Source organism: Piliocolobus tephrosceles, chromosome 6 (assembly GCF_002776525.5).
Source record: "Piliocolobus tephrosceles isolate RC106 chromosome 6, ASM277652v3, whole genome shotgun sequence".
NCBI lineage: Eukaryota > Metazoa > Chordata > Mammalia > Primates > Cercopithecidae > Piliocolobus > Piliocolobus tephrosceles.
In genome coordinates, this window is record NC_045439.1 from 142,409,134 (window position 1) to 142,429,367 (window position 20,234).

Below are 20,234 nucleotides of genomic sequence, written 5' to 3' on the forward strand. Positions count from 1 at the left end.
GGGAGGGGGGAGGGATTGCATTGGGGAGTTATACCTGATATAAATGATGAATTGATGGGTGCTGACGAGTTGATGGGTGTAGCACACCAACATGGCACAGATATACATATGTAACAAAACTGCATGTTATGCATATGTACCCTAGAACTTAAAGTATAATAAAAAATAAATAAAAAAATAAAAATAAAAAATAAAAAATATATCCATTCATGTCTTAGGTTAATGTTCATGGTGAATCTGAGTATGTTAATAAACTGCATTAGCTACAGTTTCTGTATCTCATTACTGTTGGTTTGAAACAGGGCATATATGCTTCTTAAATTGTTGTCATTCACCATTTTATTTTGAGCTAGTAACTATTATCTGTCGTGTTAGACTTAGGGCCATAGCTTTTTCTAAATGAAAAGACTGATCTTACCATATTTTTCCTTTTACATGAGAGATACTATTAATGTATATAAGCCTTGAAAGGAAAAGGATACTAATGTGTGTTGACTGTGTTACTATGTACAAGCATACCAGACATTTAACATTTGTATCATTTCATTCTCCCTTCAACCTGATGAGAGAGTAGCTTTGTCCCCATTTTATAAAAGGAAACATTGAAACATCGAGATTAAGTAAACAAAATTACTATAATGGAGAAATCCTGCTTTCTCCTTCCCTTTAACCCTCAGTGGGCATTTTTCATACCTGCTTTCATTTAATTATACAACTCTTTGAAGAAGAAGATGTTATTATCCTTTTACAGATGAAGAAAAACATTAACATGAATGTACAATTTAAAGAATAAGAAAATGAAAATGTATACTACATTATATAGGGAATATAAACCTATATAAAAGGTTTTTGTTTGGTTTTGTTTACATTGATTGATTCTCAAATGTTAAACCAACCTTGCTTTTTTTCGTATAAACACTACCTGGGGGCCAGGCATGGTGGCTCACCTGCGCAGTCTCAGCACTTTGGAAGGCCCAGGTGGGTGGATTGCTTGAAATCAGGAGTTCGAGACCAGCTTGGCCAACATGGTGAAACCCTGTCTCTACTAAAAATATAAAAAATTAGCCAGGCATGGTGGCACGCACCTGTAGTCCCAGTTACTCAGGAGGCTGAGGCAGGAGAATCGCTTGATACCAGAAGGCAGACGTTGTAGTGATCAGAGATCGCCCCACTGCACTCCAGCCTAGGTGACAGAGACTCTGTCCCAAAAAACAAAACAAAACAAAACAAAATAGCTGGACCTGGTGGTGCATGACTGTAGTCCTAGCTACTCAGGAGTCTAAGGCAGAGAATCGCTTGAACTGTGGACATGGAGGTTGCCAAGATGACCACTGCACTCCAGCCTGGGTGACAGAGACTCCATCTCAAAACAAAAACAAAAACAAAACAAAACAGAAAACCACAACTTGGTCTTGAGGTATTGTACTTTTTACATATTGTTGGATTTGATTTATGTCATATTAAGTATTTTTGCATCTATGTTCATAGGACAATTGGTCTGTAGTTTTCTTATAATATCTTAGTTTGGTTTTGTTATAGGGTCATGGTGGCCTTGTAGAATGACTTGAGAAGTGTTCTCTCTTCTTCAATTTTCTGGATAAGCCTTTTAGAATTAGTATTATTTCTTCCTTAAATGTTTGTTAGAATTGACCAGTGAAGTCAGTTGGACCTGGAAGTTTTCTTTGTGGGGTGATTTTTAACTGCAGTTTCAATTTCTTTAATATATGTAAGGTTATTCAGGTTACCTGTTTCTTCTTGAGTGAGCTTTATTAATTTGTCTTTCATGGAATTTGCCTATTTCATGTAAGTTGTTAAATCTATTGACATCAAGTTGCTCATGACATTCTCTTACCCTTTTAATGTCTGTCTTTAATTTATCTCTCTCACTTGTGAAATTGATAATTTATGTATTTCTCTCCATGTCCCTTCTCCGTTAGTCTGGCTAGTGATTTATCAATTTTATTGATCTCAGAGAGCCAGTGTTTGCTTTCATTGACTTAATAACATTTTTAAAATAAACTTTAATTTTTAGAGCAGTTTTCGGTTCACAGCAATATTGAGTAGCAAATACGGAGTTCTTATATCCCCGCCACCAACCTTCCCCACTCCAGCATTTCACCCCAGGAGTGGTGTTTTTGTTACAATTGAACCTACACTGATGTATCATTATCACCCAAAGTCCACAGTTTACATTAGGGTTCACTCTTGATGTTGTACACTCTGTGGGTTTTGACTAATGTGTAATGGCATATATCTACCATTATCATATTATCATACAAAATAGTTCCACTCTCCTAAAAATCCTCTGTGGTCCACCTGTTTATCCCTACCTCCCCGTTAACCCCTGGCAACCACTGATCTTTTCACTCTCTCCATAGTCTTTGCCTTTTCCAAAGTGTCATACAGTTGAAATCATACAGTATGTCACCTTTTCAGATTGGCTTCTTTCATGTAGTAATATATATGTTTAAGGTTCTTGTATGTCTTCTCATGCATGGCTTGATTGCTCATTTCTCTTTAGCGCTGAATCATATTCCATTGTCTGGATGTGCCACGGTTTATTTATCCATTCACCTACTGAAGGACATATTGGTGGCTTCCAAGTTTGGGCAATTATGAATAAAGCTGCTATAAACATAAGGACATACGTTTTCAACTCATTTGGGTCACTACCAAGGAGCATGATTGCTGGATCATATGGTAAGAGTATATTTAGTTTTGTAAGAAACTGCCAAACTGTCTTCCAAAGTGGCTTTACCATTTTGCATTTTACTGATCTCAAAGAACCAGCTTTTGGTTTCATTGACTTTTCTCTGTTTCTTTTCTATTGTATGTGTATGTTTTTGATTTCCTGCTCATCTGTCTTTTCTTTCTTCTCCTTCTGCATACTTCCCTTCAGAAGAGGAGGACACACTTACTACTTAGGATTAGCTTTCTTTTCTTTCTAATTTTTTTTTAACTTTAAGTTCAGGGGTACATGTGCAGGTTTGTTGTATAGGTAAACTTGTGTCATGGAGGCTTGTTGTACAGATTATTTTGTCACTCAGGTATTAAGCCTAGCACCCTTTAGTTATTTTTCCTGATCCTCTCCCTCCTCCCACTCTCCACCCACCAATAGGCCCCAACTAATTTCCTAAAGTGAAAGCCTAGGTCATTGATTTGAGACCTTCTTTTCTAACATTTAGAAGTATATTGTTTAGTGTCCAGATGTTTGGAGATTTTTTTTAGATGTTTTTCTGATTTTAGTTTCTAATATAATTTCATTGTGATCGGAGAATATACTTTGCATGCTTTGAAATCCTTGAAACTTATTGAGAATATTTTATGGCTCAGAATATAGTCTGTGTTGGGGTGTTGTTCCATGTGTACTTGAAAAGATGTATATTCTGCTGTAATTTGGTGGTGTATTCTACAAATGTTAATTAGATTAAGTTGGTTGCTAGTGGCATTCAAGTTTGCTATGTCCTTGCTGAGTTTTTGTCTACTAGTTCTGGCATTATTGAGAGATTTGTTGAAATCTCTAATAATAATTGTGGATTTGTCTGTTTGTGCTTGTAATTTTATCAGGTTTTGCTTTAGGCAATTTGAAGCTCTGTTACTAGCTTAGGATTTGTCTTCTTGATGAATTCAACCCTTGAATCATTATGAAATTATTCTTTTTATTCTTAGTAATAATCTACTGTAAGATATACTTTATCTGATACTAATATAGCTACTCTAGCTCTCCTTTGATTAGTATTAGCTCAGTATATCTTTACAATCCTTTAACCTTTATGTGTTTTTATATTTAAAATGGGTTTCTTGTAGACAGCATATAGTTGGGTCGTACTTCTTTTTAAATACAATCTGACATTCTCTATCCCTTTTAATCAGGAGTTCAGACCATTTACTCTTAGTATGATGACTGGTATGGTTAGACTTATGTCTACTGTTGTGCTGTTTGTTTTCTATTTGTCCCATCTGTTCTTTGCATTTTTCTCTCTTTTCTTGAATTCTTTTTGATTGAGAACTTTTTAGTGTTCTATTTTACTTGCACTATTGTCTTAGGAACTTTGCCTCTTTTCTGTTTTAGTGGTTGTCCTAGGATTACATTCTATATCTTTAACTTACACAGTGTTCCTACACATTATATTATACCTCTTCTATATTTTACTTCTATATTTGTTAAAAACCCCACAGTAGATTGTAATTATGGTTGTTTTAAACCATTTTATTTTAAAGATTTGTAAAAATAACAAATATCTTTTATAGTTATCCACATATTTACCCCACTGTGTCTTACTTCTTCGTATAGTTCCATGTTTTTGTTTAGTATCATTTTTCTTCTGCAAAAAATCTTTCTCAACATTTTTTATTTGCGACTCTACTGGTGACAGATTTTCTCAGTTTTTATGTGTCTGAAAAATTCCATCAGCATTTCAGAAAGATATTTTTACTGGATATTGAATTGTAGTGTATCACCTCTGGTTTGGTGGTTGGTTGGTTGGTTAGGAGGACTCGGGACTCAGTCAAACTATAGTCAAACTCGTGGTTATGATGTATCACAGCAGAAGGATACAAAGCTAAATTAGCAAATGAGAAAGGTTCATGGGTGAAGTCTGGAGGAAACAAGGCACAAGCTTACACGAATCTTCTCCCATTAGAATCATGCATGATACATTTAATTTCTCCAACAATGAATTGTGACAACACATGTGAATACAATTGAACAGGAAGCTCATTAGAGACTCAGTGCCCAAGGTTTTTTTTGGAGCTTGGTCAGGTAAGCATCCTCTGCCTAGCATGTAGCAAAATTCCAGTTTCCAAGAAGGAAAGCAGATGTTCAGAATATTGTTTGCATAAATACTTCAGGCACCGTGAACCACCCTTATTAGTTAGGGAATGTTAGGAACCCTTTTAAAATTGAAGTTCTTAGACACCAGCCAAGGCCTAACCTTGCAAGTAGGCCTTTCTAAGGATAGCACTCCAGAGCCTGCTGTGTTACCTTTTTCCTGCGTACTAGGTTGCCTTGTTTTTTCCTTTCTATACTTTGTAGATTTTATTTTATTGTCTTCTGACTCATATAGCTTCAAGGAGAAATCTGTGATGACTTATCTTTGCTCCATTGAAGATAATGCACCTTTTTACCTCTGACTGCTTTAAATGTTTTTCTTTATCATTATTTTCAGCAATGTATGTGTGAATGTATGTTTGTGTTTATCCTGCTAGGTATTGCTTGAACTTCTGGGAACTGTGGGTTTGTAGTTTTAAACAAAGTAGAAATTACTATAGCTATTTTTTCCAATATTGCCTTACTGTTTTTGTTTTCATGCTTTCATTATGGTTATGTTGATTGCTGACATTGTTACAGAGGTCATTGCATCTTTATTTTTTGGAGGGTGTGTGTGTGTCTGTGTGTGTTTCTCTCTGTCTTCATTTTTGGATAGTTTTATTCCTGTGTCTTCAATTTACTAATACTTTCTTTTGTACTGGCTAATCTGCTACAAATCTTACATAATAATATTTTTATTTCAAGTATTGTGTTTTTTATATGTAGAAGTTTTATTTGATTCTTTTATGTTTCTTTGTCTCATTGTGTTTGGGTTTTCTCTTATGCTGCTGAGGAAACATTTATTATAGCTATTTTAATGTTCTCATCTATTAATTTGATCATCTCTTTCATTTCTGGTTCTGTTAATATTGACTGTTTTATTGCTTCTTGATAGGTCTAATAGTTTTCTATTGAATTCTCATTATTTTGAATTTTATGGTATTTGCTGGATTTCGTTGCATAATTTTAAAGGATGTTAGTTTTTTTTTCTAGTGTGCCACTGTTACTTACAGATAAGTTCGATCCTTTCAAGGCTTATTTTTATGCAGCTTCGGGGAGAATCTAGAGTAGCCTTAAGGACTAATTTAACCTCACTTCTAATGCATGGTCCTTCTGGAGTCACTCATGGCTGCCCTGCTATTCAGCAAGATTTCACCATTTTGGGTAATACAAATTTTAACAATTCCTGGCCCTTTGTGAGCACTGACAGTTGTTTATCTTACAACTCCTGGTAATTTTCTATTTCTTAAGGTTGATTTTTTATTTTGCTCAACCTCTTGGGGGTTCAACCTCTACATGTGTAACTTGTGTTCAGCCAAAGATCCAGTAGGACTGCTGTGCATTTTTTGGGATCTCTTTCTGTGTTGATCTCTTCCCTCAGGCATCTGCCCACTCCCCCTCCCCCTGAATTCTAGCTATTTTGGCCTCCCTGAACTCTGATATGTGTCTTTTCAATTCAACAATGTTGCTAGGTTCTTATGAGGTTACCTTTCCCTGTGCCATTGTTTGTAAATTACCTCCAGGCAGAAGCTGAACCCCCTCTTATTATTGCCCTTTTAGGGCAACAGTCTGCTATCATAGACTTGTGCTGCCTTTGTTCAGTGCCAGCAAATAGTTTCCTCTATTTTGTCCAATTTCTAGTTGTTAGGGAGAAGGATATTTCCAGACCCTCTTTGTCCTTCATATTCAGAAGTGGAAATCTCCCTATAAACATTGCAGACTTTTCCATTTATACCATAAATGTTTCCCTTTTCTGAAGCAACTTTATCCTCGTAATGTGTGAAATTGTCAGTCCTCTACTTTTTTCTTATTATATTCAGAAGATAATGATGCATATGATCAGGATCTCAAACGTCAGATTTTGCTCAGATTTTGTTTCACATTTTTGTATTCACAAAAATCTATGCCGTTGATGAACATCTAGGTATCACTGTGGATCTGGGCTAAAAGGAGGATGAGGCAAGTGGGGCACCTAAGGTACAAAATTTAAGGAGACACTCACTCTCATTTGTCAATCCTATACTTATACTACCTGGAGAGTAAGTGTCTCCTTAAATTTTGTACCATAGATGCCTTGTTTATCTCAGTCTAGTGCAGGCTTTGCAGTGGATATTCCGGACTAAGATCGCTTTTATTACCTAGGGCATTAGTCTCAAACCATGATTAACTAGATCACATATTTCCTTTGGAGTAGGTGTAAGTCTTTTTTACCTTCATAGTTAAATTATTTAAACTTCTCTCTGACCGTCTGTTGTTTTTGCAGTTGTAATAAAGTCTGATGTAAAATGTCAGTTCCTTAGTATTGGCTGAGAAATGAGAGAAGAAAAGAGTATTCAGGGTAGCAAATACTGTCGCACAAAGCCAAAACCATGTGTACTAAAGCCTTGCCTATTTTTAGTTTAGTCGGCCTTGGCCCTAGAAAGCAGTGGCTCTCCCTACCTAGGCCAGATTCCATTAATTCCATGTGGGCTGTTGCCCACTGGGCATGCAGCCGTATTTGCAGTTTGGGAGTCCCAAGTAAGCCTGACTAGGCTTCAAATATGAATCTAGATTTATACTAAGAGGAATTTTAATATGGGTCAGGGACATGCAGTTGGTCTCTGATGGTGGGAAGAACAAAGTTTTTAATCTTACGTAAAATATACTGTCTTTGAGGTCTTTGGTTCGTGACCCACTTTTGGATTGCCTTAGGGTGTTCTTGCAGCTGGAATGATAAAGGGATCTCTTTTCTCTCAGAAAATAAAGGAGACAGGAAGAAGTACACATGAAGTGATTCATGGAACCATTTGTTTATCTGAACCTGAGCTAAATCTTAGGAGAGAAGGGTAAAAATAATTCATTCTTATTATTTTTAGTCCAGATTACCAGGATTTTTCAAATAGGGATGTAGGTATGGGTTCTGGCAGTAATAAACGGTGATTTTACCCAGAATGGCCTCTGTTAAATATCTTCCTCTGGCACTTAAAGTGGTATTTGGTATCACTTTAATAGTTCAAAGGTTCTAAAACATTGATCCGGTGTGCAGAAAGTAGCCATTAATCTCATATTACTACTGCTTTACTCAATTTTCTTTATTTTTATTTTCTTGGGCTTTTCTTTTTTAAAAAATAAGAAGAGTAGCATATTTGTACCATCTGCAGAGCACTTTTATAATGGATTGGGTAAAAATCTCTAATCCAGAAGGAAGATGCTTACATAGTCAAGTCTTTGTAGATACATACAATGTACCTTGAATTACTAGGTGAGGTAATATGTTGTGAAAGAAAATACTGAACTTGGTATTGTGGCACTATTCACAATAACAAAGACTTGGAATCAACCCAGATGTCCATCAGTGACAGACTGGATTAAGAAAATGTGGCACATATACACCATGGAATACTATGCAGCCATAAAAAAGATGAGTTTGTGTCCTTTGTAGGGACATGGATGCAGCTGGAAACCATCATTCTCAGCAAACTATCGCAAGAACAGAAAACCAAACACCGCATATTCTCACTCATAGGTGGGAAGTGAACAATGAGATCAGTTGAACACGGGAAGGGGATCATCAGACACCAGGTCCCATTGTGGGGAGCGGGTAGCGGGGAGGGATAGCATTAGGAGATATACCTAATGTAAATGACGAGTTAATGGGTGCAGCACACCAACATGGCACATGTATACATATGTAACAAACCTGCACGTTGTGCACATGTACCCTAGAACTTAAAGTATAATAATAAAAAATAAATAAATAAAAAGAGAAAGAAAACAGGCACATGAAAAAAAAAATAAGAAATTATCTAAGAGAGAACTTTCTCACCCCCAAAATAAATACCCCCCCCCCAAAAAAAATTGTGAACTTGGATTCAAAAAAAGCTAATTATAGTCCAGGTTGGACTGCTTGTAGCTCTATGACCTTGAGCAGGCCAGTTAATCTCTTTGAGAGTCACTTTTTTCCATCTGCAAAGTATGTGTATGTATGTGGGAGGTGGGGGAGGATGTGATAAAATCTGCCTGCCTATATATTCATGTCAGTGTGAAGATCATAATAAAGATGTGAAAGCACTTGGGAAATGTGTAAAGAACATATACATACAAATGTAAAAATGATGTAAGTATTTTATCTCAGCGCAATCAAGTCTTGTTTTTATCTTTGGGACACTGTATATAGTTTCAGCTAATTTTTTTTTTTAAATCACTGATAGCTTAGAAAAAGAGAAGTAAAAAGTACATATATTGGAAAATGGATGGAAAACACATCAAAGGTTAAAAGTTACCTATGAAAGAATTGACAAAATCTCCTTAGAGTTTGTGTGTGTGTGTGTGTATTAACAAAATTTGAAATTTTTACTTACCTTCTCTTTCACCTCTAGACTTTGAAAATCTGTATCAGATTTTGTGACATATTGTATGTGGATTTTCTACTTTAGATTATCCATGGAAAACTATTTTTTAAAATCAGTCTTGTTGCTCCTTGTTGTCAAAGACAATTCTGGATGTTTTCTCCTGATTGGTATGTTTTCAGTGGAATGCAAACTAATTTAATATAGCCCTGGTATGTATAATGAGGGTGTTCAATCTGTCAGGACATAAATCACAATGATTGAAATATGAATGTAATATTTTGGTACCTTTGAAACTATTAAATTACTCCCCTATATTACATTAGACCAGTGAGAGAATTCCTTTGGTTGGTTCACTCATTCATTAAACAAATATTAATACCATGCCTACTATTGCCAGGTACTGTTGTATCACATACAATAGTAAATAAAACAGACAAAAATTCCTGCCTCTGTGGAGCTTACATTCTAACTGAGAGGGAAACTGAAACTAACAGATGAAATATATACTTTATCAGCAAAATACAGGAGGGAAAGGGGATGGGGGGAATGTTGGAAGGCATGGGGATTGGAGAAGGGCAGGCCTGGGAAGGATTGTGACATTTAATTGAAGACCTAAAAGGAATCTATACAGATATCTCAGGAAAGAACATTCCTGTTCTAAGGTATAGCAAGGGTAACAGATTTGAGGAAAGTGTGTGCCTAGTGTGTTCAAGGAACAAGGAGGAGGCCAGTGTGACTGAAGTACAGTGAGCATGGAGTATTAGGCTGGTGCAGACATAATTGTGGGTTTTGCATTGCTGAAATTTGCTGTTTGATATTGGAATACATTCTTAAATATATGTGGTTATGTTATACATCATTTTAATGTGCATTTCTCACTTTGTTTTGCTAATGACTTATTACTTGCTGTTTATTTTATATTTATTTTAGACTATGGAAATGATGTTAGACAAAAAGCAAATTCAAGTGATTTTCTTGTTCAAGTTCAAAATGGGTCATAAAGCAGCAGAGACAGCTCGCAGTGTCACCAATGCATTTGGCCCAGGAATTGCTAACAAAGGTACAGTGCAGTGGTGGTTCAAGAAGTTTTGCAAAGGAGACAAGAGCCTTGAAGATGAGGAGCGTAGTGGCCAGCCATCGAAAGTTGGCAACGACCAGTTGAGAGCAATCATCGAAGCTGGTCCTCTTACAGCAACACTAGAAGTTGCCGAAGAACTCAACATCGACCATCCTACAGTCATTCGGCATTCGAAGCAAATTAGAAGGGTGTAAAAGCTTGATAAGTGGGTGCCTCGTGAGCTGACTGAAAAAAAAATCGTCATTTTGAAGTGTTGTCTTCTCTTACTTTGTGCAACAACAATGAACCATTTCTCGATCAGACTGTGACATGTGACGATAAGTGGATTTTATACGACAACCGGTGATGGCCAGCTTGGTGGTTGGACCGAGAAGAAGCTCCAGAGTACCTCCCAAAGCCAAACGTGTACCAAAAAAGTTCATGGTCACTGTTTGATGGTCTGCTGCCGATCTGATCCACTACAGCTTTCTGAGTTCCAGCGAAACCATTACATCTGAGAAGTATGCTCAGTAAATAAATGAGATGCATGGAAAACTGCAATGCCTGCAGCCAGCATTGATCAACATAAAGGTCCCAGTCCTTCTCCACGATGATGCCTGACAATGCATTGCACAACCAATACTTCAAACGTTGAATGAATTGGGCTACAAAGTTTTGCCTCATCCGCCAATTTCACCTTCTCACCAACTGACTACCACTTCTTCAAGCATCTCAGCAACTTTTTGCAGGGAAAATGTTTCCACAACCAGAATGCAGAAAAAGCTTTCCACGAGTTTATCGAATCCCAGAGCACGCATTTTTATACCACAGGAAGAAATAAACTTATTTCTCATTGGCAAAAATGTATTGATTGTAATGTTACCTATTTTGATTAATAAAGATGAGTTTGAGCCTAGTTATAATGTAATAATATAAAATTCACGGTCCAAAACTGCAGTTACTTTTGCACCAACCTAATAAGATTAAAACCAGTAGAGTTGGGTATTTTGAGAGCCGTGTATTTCAAGGATGGAATTATTGTTTGTGTCAGCTCTGCTCACAGGTAAAATAAGAGGAAGTCAGAGAATCGATTGTTGTGTTTAGCAATGTGGAAGACATTGGTGACCTTAAATAAGGGCAAGTTGGTAGACAGATGGGATGAAAAGCTTGGTTGGTATGGATTCAGGAGAAAATGGGAGATATGGAGACAGTGAGCATAGACAACACTTTTGAGTTTTGTTGTAAAGGGGTAACTAGGCACATTAGGTGTGTAGAGTTAAGAGAGTGGGCTTTAAAAAGTTGTTTGGTTCTATATTTAGTGTGATAGGAACAATCCAGTAGAGACGGAATATTTGACAATGCAGTTGAAGGAAGAGATAATTGCTGCATCAGTTTTCTTGAATAGGTGGGAAATAATTGGGATTACCTTTAGTTTTCCAAAGTGACCATTATATTTATTTTTGCTTATAACTCACATTCTTCCCTTTTAAAGAACATCAGTGCCTGAGCCTTTTTATATACAAATCCTTTCTTATGTCTGTACCTTATCCCTCACATGTATACTTTTTTCTTTTTTTAAAAAAAAACCCTGCATGTGGCATTCAAACACATGTATACTTTTATCAGAGCCCCTAAAATACTTTATTACATTTATTTACATGTCTCACCCATTACTGGATTGTCAATACCTTGATCTATCTTATCTCAACTATTGGTTCTTTGACTGCAGTGTTTTTATTCATTGCTACATGCCTATATTAGTTACCTATTGTTGCATAACAAATTACTTGAAAACATACCCACTCAAAACACACATTTATTATATTGCAGTGAGTCAGGAATCCAGGAACAGCATAGGTGGTGGGTCTCTTACAAGGTTATGAACCAGTGTGTTGACAGGGCCTGAAGTCTCGTCAGAAATCTTGATGTGGAAGGATCCATTTTCTGTGTCACTCATAGACATGTTTCATTTCTTCTCAGGCTGTTGGCCAGTGGTCTCCCTTGGACTCATTCCAAATGGACCCATAGCACATCTCACAATATGGCAGTTGACTTAGAGCAAACAAGCAAGAGGGCAAGAAAAAGTGCCAGCAAAAGAGAGTCCTAGCAAGAAGGACATCACAATTTTTATAACCTAATCACAGAAGTGGCATTCCATCACTGTTGCCATATTTTCTTTATTTTTTTAAATTGAAACAGAGTCTTACTTACTATATTGCCCAGGCTGGTCTTGAACTCCTGGGCTCAAGTGATCCTCCTGCCTTGGCCTCCCAAAGTCTTGGGATTATAGGCATGAACCACCACGCCTGGCCAATATTTTCTTCTTCATAAGCAAGTCACTAGGTCTAGTCCACACTTAAAGAGGGTTATACAACATGTGACTATGAGAAGGCGGGGATCACTGCAGGGACATATTAGAAGTATGCCACCTTGTCCCCAAACTCTGAAACTACAAACATGCTTAACTTGTTGGATGAGTTAACCTTTTTCCAAGCACTCTCATGACTGGTAGTGTACATTTGTAAGAGGACTGGTCAAGGGTAAGAATTCGGTTTGAGACTGTATACAGAATAACTTGATACTCAGGGATTATTTCAACTGTTTCTTGTTTCCTTAATGATTTGCTTTTATGAAACAATGTTAATGAAAAGTTCAGGTCATTTTGTATCTTCAGGAGCTAAGCAAAACCAGGAATGCTATTCAAGAAAATCAGAATACATGCAGTATATTTTAATAGGAATTCTAGAAATAATCTGATAGCAAGCTGTATTTTGAGATAATTCAAGCTTCCAGTCATTCCTAACTTACACCCTTGTATGACATGTATGAGCATAAGGATATATAAAAAGCTGTGCAATTGAAATGTAGTTGAATTTGATATCTACTATAAAATAATCTTTATAAAAGTAAGATTTTAACAGGTAGGAATAAGCATCATCAGATCATGGATTTCAATTTTTTTGCATAGTTTAAATGTTGAGGTGATTTAATCCTTTGAAGAAAACTAAGGAATCTCATCCTACACTTATAAAATGTTAGATATTAGAAATAACTTGTCCAATCCTATATTTTTATAGATGAGGAAATGGCTACCCAGTGATGTACCCAAGCTTTCTGGTGGCACAGTCAGTGGCAGATCCCAGGCCTCCTGACTCCATTCAGTGCACTGTACCATGCCTTAAACCATACTGGAGCCACTTGGGGAGTTTAAAAACTTTTGTGCTTGTCTTATCCCCAGACCTTCTGATTTAATTGGTCTGGGTTGGAATTTGGTCATTAGAAGTTTTAAACACTCCCCAGGTGATTCAATGTGCATCATAATCTGGGAACCTCTACTCCATAGAGAATTAGTGTGCTTAAGGAATTGGAACTAGAGTGAAATCAGTAGTACAGACTTCTATCCGTTATGATTCCTCAATCACTTATTTGGTTGGGTTTTATCAGAGTAGTAAGAAAAATTTTTACATTGAGAAATAATTAAGATATATGCTGAGCAAAGACTTTCTTAATAAAACTGTCCTTTCACTAGTATTTTGTGAGGTAGCCCGTGACAAAATTTTTCCTAATCATGAACTAGGAGAACAATTTTTTTACACTGATCAGGCAAGGAGAAAGTTTTCTGCCATCTGTGTTGTGGCATGCTCTGCTGTTGTTTTAACTAGATAAAATTCTAATTACTGTTAAACAGATTGTTTATGAGGTTGTTTTTAATAATTTAGAGCAAGTGTATAAATATAAAAAGGCAAAGAAATGGTTCCAGATTTAAAAACAAAATACATCTTCTTTAAATCAGAATTTGACACACTGGGTTGTATAATAACACATTTCGGTGTGAGTCCTTGGTACTGCAGTGTTGCAAGGAATATGAAATTTGCAGTTTGGTTATAACTATTCTGTTGTGTCATTTTATACTTTTGGATATAAAGCTGACCAAACATTCTAACTAGAAAATACTAATTCATGATTGATAAGTGGCATTTTGTTTCTACATATTGTTCTTTTAAACAAGGTCTTTCCTTGATAATGACAGATGCAGAGAATATGAAGTAGAAGAGGTAAGAATAGATTATGATTAGATCAAAGCATTTCAGAAAGTTAAATCTGTTATTGAACCAGTATCAGGGTGATGACAAGAAAAGCTATATATTTGGGTTGCTAGAGTAGAAGCGATAAGGGGCATATTAGTTTTCTATTGCTACCATCATAAATCAATACAAACTTGGTAGCTTAAACAGAAAGTTTTTTAATCTTACAGTTCTGTGAGTCAGTAGGCCAATCCAGGTCTCATTGGGTTAAAATAAAAATTTCAGCATGGCTGTGTTCCTTTCTGGAGGCTGTAGGGCAAGATCAGTTTCCTTGCTTATTCGGGGTTTTGGTAGAATTCACTTCCTTGTGGTTGTAGCACTGGGATCCTTGTGGTTGTAGCATTTGTCTTGATCAGAGCCCTTTCTAGCACCTACATTCCACCCTCATTCCCTGGCATGTGGCCCTCCGTCATCTTCAAAGCCAGTACCAAAGGTCAAGTCCCTCTCAAGCTTCCAATATCTCCTTCTCCTTTGATTTAAACTCTCTGATCCACCTTCTGTCTTCCTCTTCCACTTTAAAAGCCTCATGTGATGAGATTGGGCCTACCTGGATAACACAGGGTAATCTCTCCCATCTCAAGTTCCTTAACCTTAATTACAACTGCAAGTCCCTTTTGCCATGTAAGGTAACTTAGGTTCCAGTGCTTAAGGGCACAGACATCTTTGGAGGGCCACTGTTCTGCCTGTCAAAGAGAGCTAGATCACTGGAGTCAAGGAAGCCAAGTGTCAGTATTGACATAGCTGTTGAGAGTCTTCATTTATACAACAAAAATTTTTTTAGTGCTTGCTATGTCTAGTCATTGTAGTAGGCACTGGGGCTATTGTGGTAAACAAGACAGACATAGTATCTGCTGTTGCGTGTCTAGCAGTGTACTTATAAAAACAAGCAAAACATATAGTATTGCTTTATAAATAATTCTTCATGTATTCCATATTTATGTAAGCTCTTTGAAAGCCAGTACTAGTGTTCTTTGTTTTGGCCCTTTCCTCATCCCGTCACTACAATAGTGTTTTACATACTAGATGCTTAACAGATATTGCTAACAAAGGCTTACTTTGTTTTTTCTTTGCATTGAGTTAGGAACCTCATTTATCTCTCTTTTTTTTCTATTTTCTGCTTCAAAAACAGTGAGGAATTTTGAGTTCAAAAATCCAGACTTAGAGAACAATTTAAGATTTAATCAGATACCCACTGAGGAATTTTTAAAAAGGCCTTAAGAGTGGCCATGCACTCCATTTTACTTTTCTTGCTAAAGACTCTAAAGTGCTAAAGGCAGCTCTGTTTTGCTTTTTCCTCCTCCTCCTCCTATCATTATTATTATTACCATTATTTTTGAGAAAGTGTCTGGCTCTGTCACCCAGGCTGGAGTGCATTGGTATGAGCACAGGCTCACTGTAGCCTTGACCTCCTTGACTCAAACAGCTTCCTACCTCAGCCTCCCAACTAGCTGGGACTACAGGCACACTGTACCACATCTGGCTGATTTTTAAATCTTCTGTAGAGATGGAGTCTCACTATATTGCCCAGGCTGGTCTTGAGCTCCCGGGCTCAAACTATCCTTCCACTTTGGCCTCCCAAAATGATGGGATTACAGGCATGAACCATGCTTCCCAGCCTTGCTTTCACCTCCTAGATTCAATAGTCAGAGAGTACTTCCCAATTAAAAAAAAAAAAAAATCAGCAGTTGCTTTAAACCAGCATTCACCTATAGTGAAGAACTGCCAACTCAGAAGCAAATGAAAATAAATTTCTCAATATGGCTTTTATGAGATAGATAGACTTTTAAAATAATGGAAGAGATTTACTATCTATTGTTCACTGCTCTTAGAGCTTCTATCTTCCTCGTATACAGTTCTCCCACTGTGTGCCGAGTGTGGGTCTACTCTTCATGGAAAAACTGCAGTATTCTTACCAATTATTAAATGCCTTCTAAAGACAGTTATTCGTAGTTTTCTTAGTGATCGTCGTGGTTACAATTCTGTATCATGTAGTTTCCCAGTGTAGCAATAGGGAACTTTAGTAATAGTGGATTGGAGTAAGCATAGGTATATGAGATTTATAGACTACACAGACATTTATTTCAAACTTCACCATCATAGAACTTTTTATCAGAACTATTAGCAAGTGGCTAAATATACTTGCAACACAGGTTTGGGCTACAGAGTGTAAATGTCACATGAGGCCTTCTTAATTTCAGTACATACCAAGTTCTCCATCCCAAATCCCTTCTTGATTCTTTGACAATTTAACATTATTTATGGATAATTTCTTATCCTGACCTTTTATGTTTCTAAATGAATAGCCTAAATATATTTTATATAAAACTTCATTTCTGAAAGAAGAACTTTTGGAATGAGTGGAAAGTTCATTTGATTTGCTTAAGTGTAGCGATGGCTATTGTTATATTTAAGTTTGGATGATATTAATTTGGGTGAAGGAAAGTAGTAGCTACTTTTATAGAGATAGGTGGTTTAATGTACTATATTTATTTATTTATTTATTTATTTATTTTGAGACGGCATCTTGCTGTGTCGCCCAGGCTGGGGTGCAGTGGCCAGATCTCAGCTCACTGCAAGCTCCGCCTCCCGGGTTCACGCCATTCTCCTGCCTCAGCCTCCCGAGTAGCTGGGACTACAGGTGCCCGCCACCGCGCCGGGCTAGTTTTTTGTATTTTTTAGTAGAGACGGGGTTTCACCATGTTAGCCAGGATGGTCTCGATCTCCTGACCTCGGGATCCGCCCGTCTCGGCCTCCCAAAGTGCTGGGATTACAGGCTTGAGCCACCGCGCCCGGCCTAATGTACTATAATCTTTAAAATGTTACTAGATAATGTTGATTTCTGTGAACTTAGCATTTCAGTGGCTAGTAAGGTAAAGCATCCTGTTGGGTTTAGTTCATATGTAAAAATTCTTATTGGCAACTTTTGAAGAGAGCTGAAAGTTTAACTGTAAATAGTGTAATCCTAATTAACTGAAGTTTTCTTGATTATTTGAAAAAGACAGGGGAAAAGACTCCTGTGTTGATGGACATTAAATATAGTAGTGACTTAAACACGTGCACTGCTACAGAGAGAAGAGGCAGGAAATTTACTGACCTATTGAAACTTTTGACAGGTGCAGTGCATCTTTCGAAGTCAGATTTTGATTATTATTAATAAAACAGCCTTTGTTTAGTAAGTTGAACATCGAGTGAGAAGATTACATGGAGCAGTAAGCATACAGATTTGCAATAGGTACTCCATTCAGTGGGTTTTAATGAGTGTCAAAACTAAACTGACCTTAGTGAATTATAGCTACTACACGCACATGGCTTCAGTTAAAAAGGATATAGTACCAGGTAATGACATCAGTTTTTGCAAATGTGTTCCTGGGGAAAATAACCTAAATTCTTGAAGCAGATCATTTAACTTATAATTGGATGTAATATTGTGAGAACAGAAGGCCTTAAGGCAAAAACTGTTCCTTATGGAGGCTTTTTGTTTTTCATTTGAAATTAGTGCAATTGCTGATCGACTTTAAAAAAAAAATCTCATGTTCTTTTAAATATAATAATCTGAGGGTGTTGCTGAATTTAGTAGCACAACTGAGAACAACAGTGTCCTTAAAAACAAATAATCGAGTTTAGGTTAAATGGAAATAGTTAGCTAAATATGACTTTTAAAAATAATACCTAAAGTACATGTAGGAACCAGATAGATTAAATAACATAATAAAAATGTTCAGAAGAGGTAGTACCTTTATACTTAGTTTTTAAAAATTTAAATTCCTGTACTATGTAGATTTTAATGTTTTGTGACCACATGCATGTATAGTATAGTAGTAATTCACTGTAAGCTTGTGGTGTACTGTATTAGTTGAAGTACGATAAAGAAATTCTTGCAGAACAGTAGAATTACTTCTGAAATACTGTGTTTTCCAGCTTGCATTCCTCATCCTACTTATTCAAATAAAGCGATTATTTTCTCCCTGATAAAGAAGGTAGAAACAAATGATTGTTTTACTTTTTTTTTTTTGAGATGGAATCTCTGTCACCCAGGCTGAAGTGCAGTGGTGTGATCTCGGCTCACTGCAACCTCTGTCTCCGGGGCTTAAGTGATTCTCGTGACTCAGCCTCCTGAGTAGCTGGGATTACAGGTGCGTGCCACCACACCCAGCTAGTTTTTTTGTATTTTTGGTAGAGACAGGGTTTCACTATGTTGGCCAGGCTGGTCTCAAACTCCTGACCTCAGGTGATCTGCCCACCTTGGCCTCCCAAAGTCCTGGGATTACAAGCGTGAGCCACCTTGCCTGGTCTGTTTTACTTTTTATTTTCAGAATGCTTATTATGCAGTGGAAGTAGATTTAATCACATTCCTCTCCCTGACCAATAATGTGGAAATCTCTACTGACTGTAAATGAGTATTTTTTTAAATCTTTAATGAAAGTTCTTTTATGATACCACTAAGCAGATGTCAGAATTTACTTTTCAATTAGGTGGGATAGTGGTGATGAGCAGATTAGACTCCTTTGCAGATGATACATTGCTTAGGGGAACTGACATTTAGACCATTGATCCCTCTAGTGATTTACATGTCAGGACTGAGCTATTTGTCACTTGCTCTATCTTAAAAGTAGGCAGAATAAACAAGAGGATTTTTACAGACTATAAGATCCAAACTAAATAATCCTGAAAAGGCCTTTGTGATTTAAAAGTCTGTTAAGTATCATAAATTTTATTTTTTTAAATGAACATGCAGTAAAACTTTTTCTGTGTATAGTTGATATATTTCAACATGTGTATAGATTTATCTAACCACCATCACAGTCAATATCCAGAATAGTTTCCTTAGCTCAAAAACTACCTGGTGTTATCCCTGTGTAGTTGTGTTCCCTCCCTACCCCTCAATACCTGGTAACTCTGCCATTTTACTTTTTGTCTTTCCAAAAATGGTCATGAAGTGGAATAATAGAGCATGAAGCCATTTAAGACTGTTACATATCCATTTACTCATTATAATGCCTTATAAGATTCATATAAGTTGTTCTGTGTATTGATATTTTATTCCTGTTTATTACTGAGTAGTATTCAGTTGTATGGATGTACCACAGTTTGTTTATAAGTTTATTAATTGGAGGACATTTGAGTTGTTCCAGTTTTTAGCTATTTTAAATAGAGCTTCTATAAACATTTGTCTATAGGATTTTGTGCGAATGAGTTTTCATTTCTGTTGGGTAAAAATACATAGGTATGGGATTGTTGGGTCATATGGTAAGTGTTTATTGTCAAGAAATTGGCAAACTGTTTTCTAAAATGGCTATACCAGTTTGTATTTCCCTCAGTAATGTATGAGTGTTCTAGTTGTTCTGCACAGTTGTCAGCACTTGGTATGGTCAGTCTTTTTCATTTTAGCCATTCTAATAGATTTGTAGTGGTACCTGATAATGAATTTCATTTTCACTTTCCTGATAGCTAGTGATGTTGCACATTTTGTCATATGTTTTGTTATATTCTCTTTGGTGAAGGATCTATTCAGGTCTTTTGACCATTAAAAACAACCTTTTTATTTTGGAAGAAGTGTAGATGTACAGAAGAGTGACAAAGATAATACAAAGAGTTCCTTTATATTCCTCACACAGCTTGACATAATAATAACAATTTACAAAACCTAGTGCATTTTTCAAAATCAAGAAACCAACATTGGTACCTTACTACTAACCAAACTCCAGATTCCAAACTGAGATTTTGCCAGATTTTCCACTGGTCTCCTGTTCCCAAATCTATTCCAGGATTACATGGTACATTTGTCATCTCTTCCTAAATCTCCTGTAGTCTATGACAGTTTCTCTGCCTTTCTTTGTTTTTCATAAACTTGATAGTTCTGAGTACTAGTACCAGTCAGATATTTTGCAGAGTGTCTCTCAATTTGTGTTTGTTTGATGCTTTTCTTGTGATTAGACAGAGGTGATAAGTTT

General features: G+C 36.5%; 2 protein-coding genes across 6 annotated transcripts in view; both read left to right on the forward strand.

Moving 5' to 3' along the window:
• Positions 1-20,234, forward strand: part of GLCE (glucuronic acid epimerase) — a 137,174-nt gene that overhangs the window by 38,522 nt on the left and 78,418 nt on the right. The gene's annotated exons all lie outside the window — the stretch shown is intronic.
• LOC111548376 (histone-lysine N-methyltransferase SETMAR) lies at positions 2,679-11,101 on the forward strand. Its single transcript, XM_023220845.2, has 2 exons — positions 2,679-2,700; positions 10,072-11,101. The coding sequence occupies exons 1-2, from the start codon at positions 2,698-2,700 to the stop codon at positions 10,411-10,413; spliced, it is 345 nt and encodes a 114-aa protein (XP_023076613.1). The 5' UTR covers positions 2,679-2,697; the 3' UTR covers positions 10,414-11,101.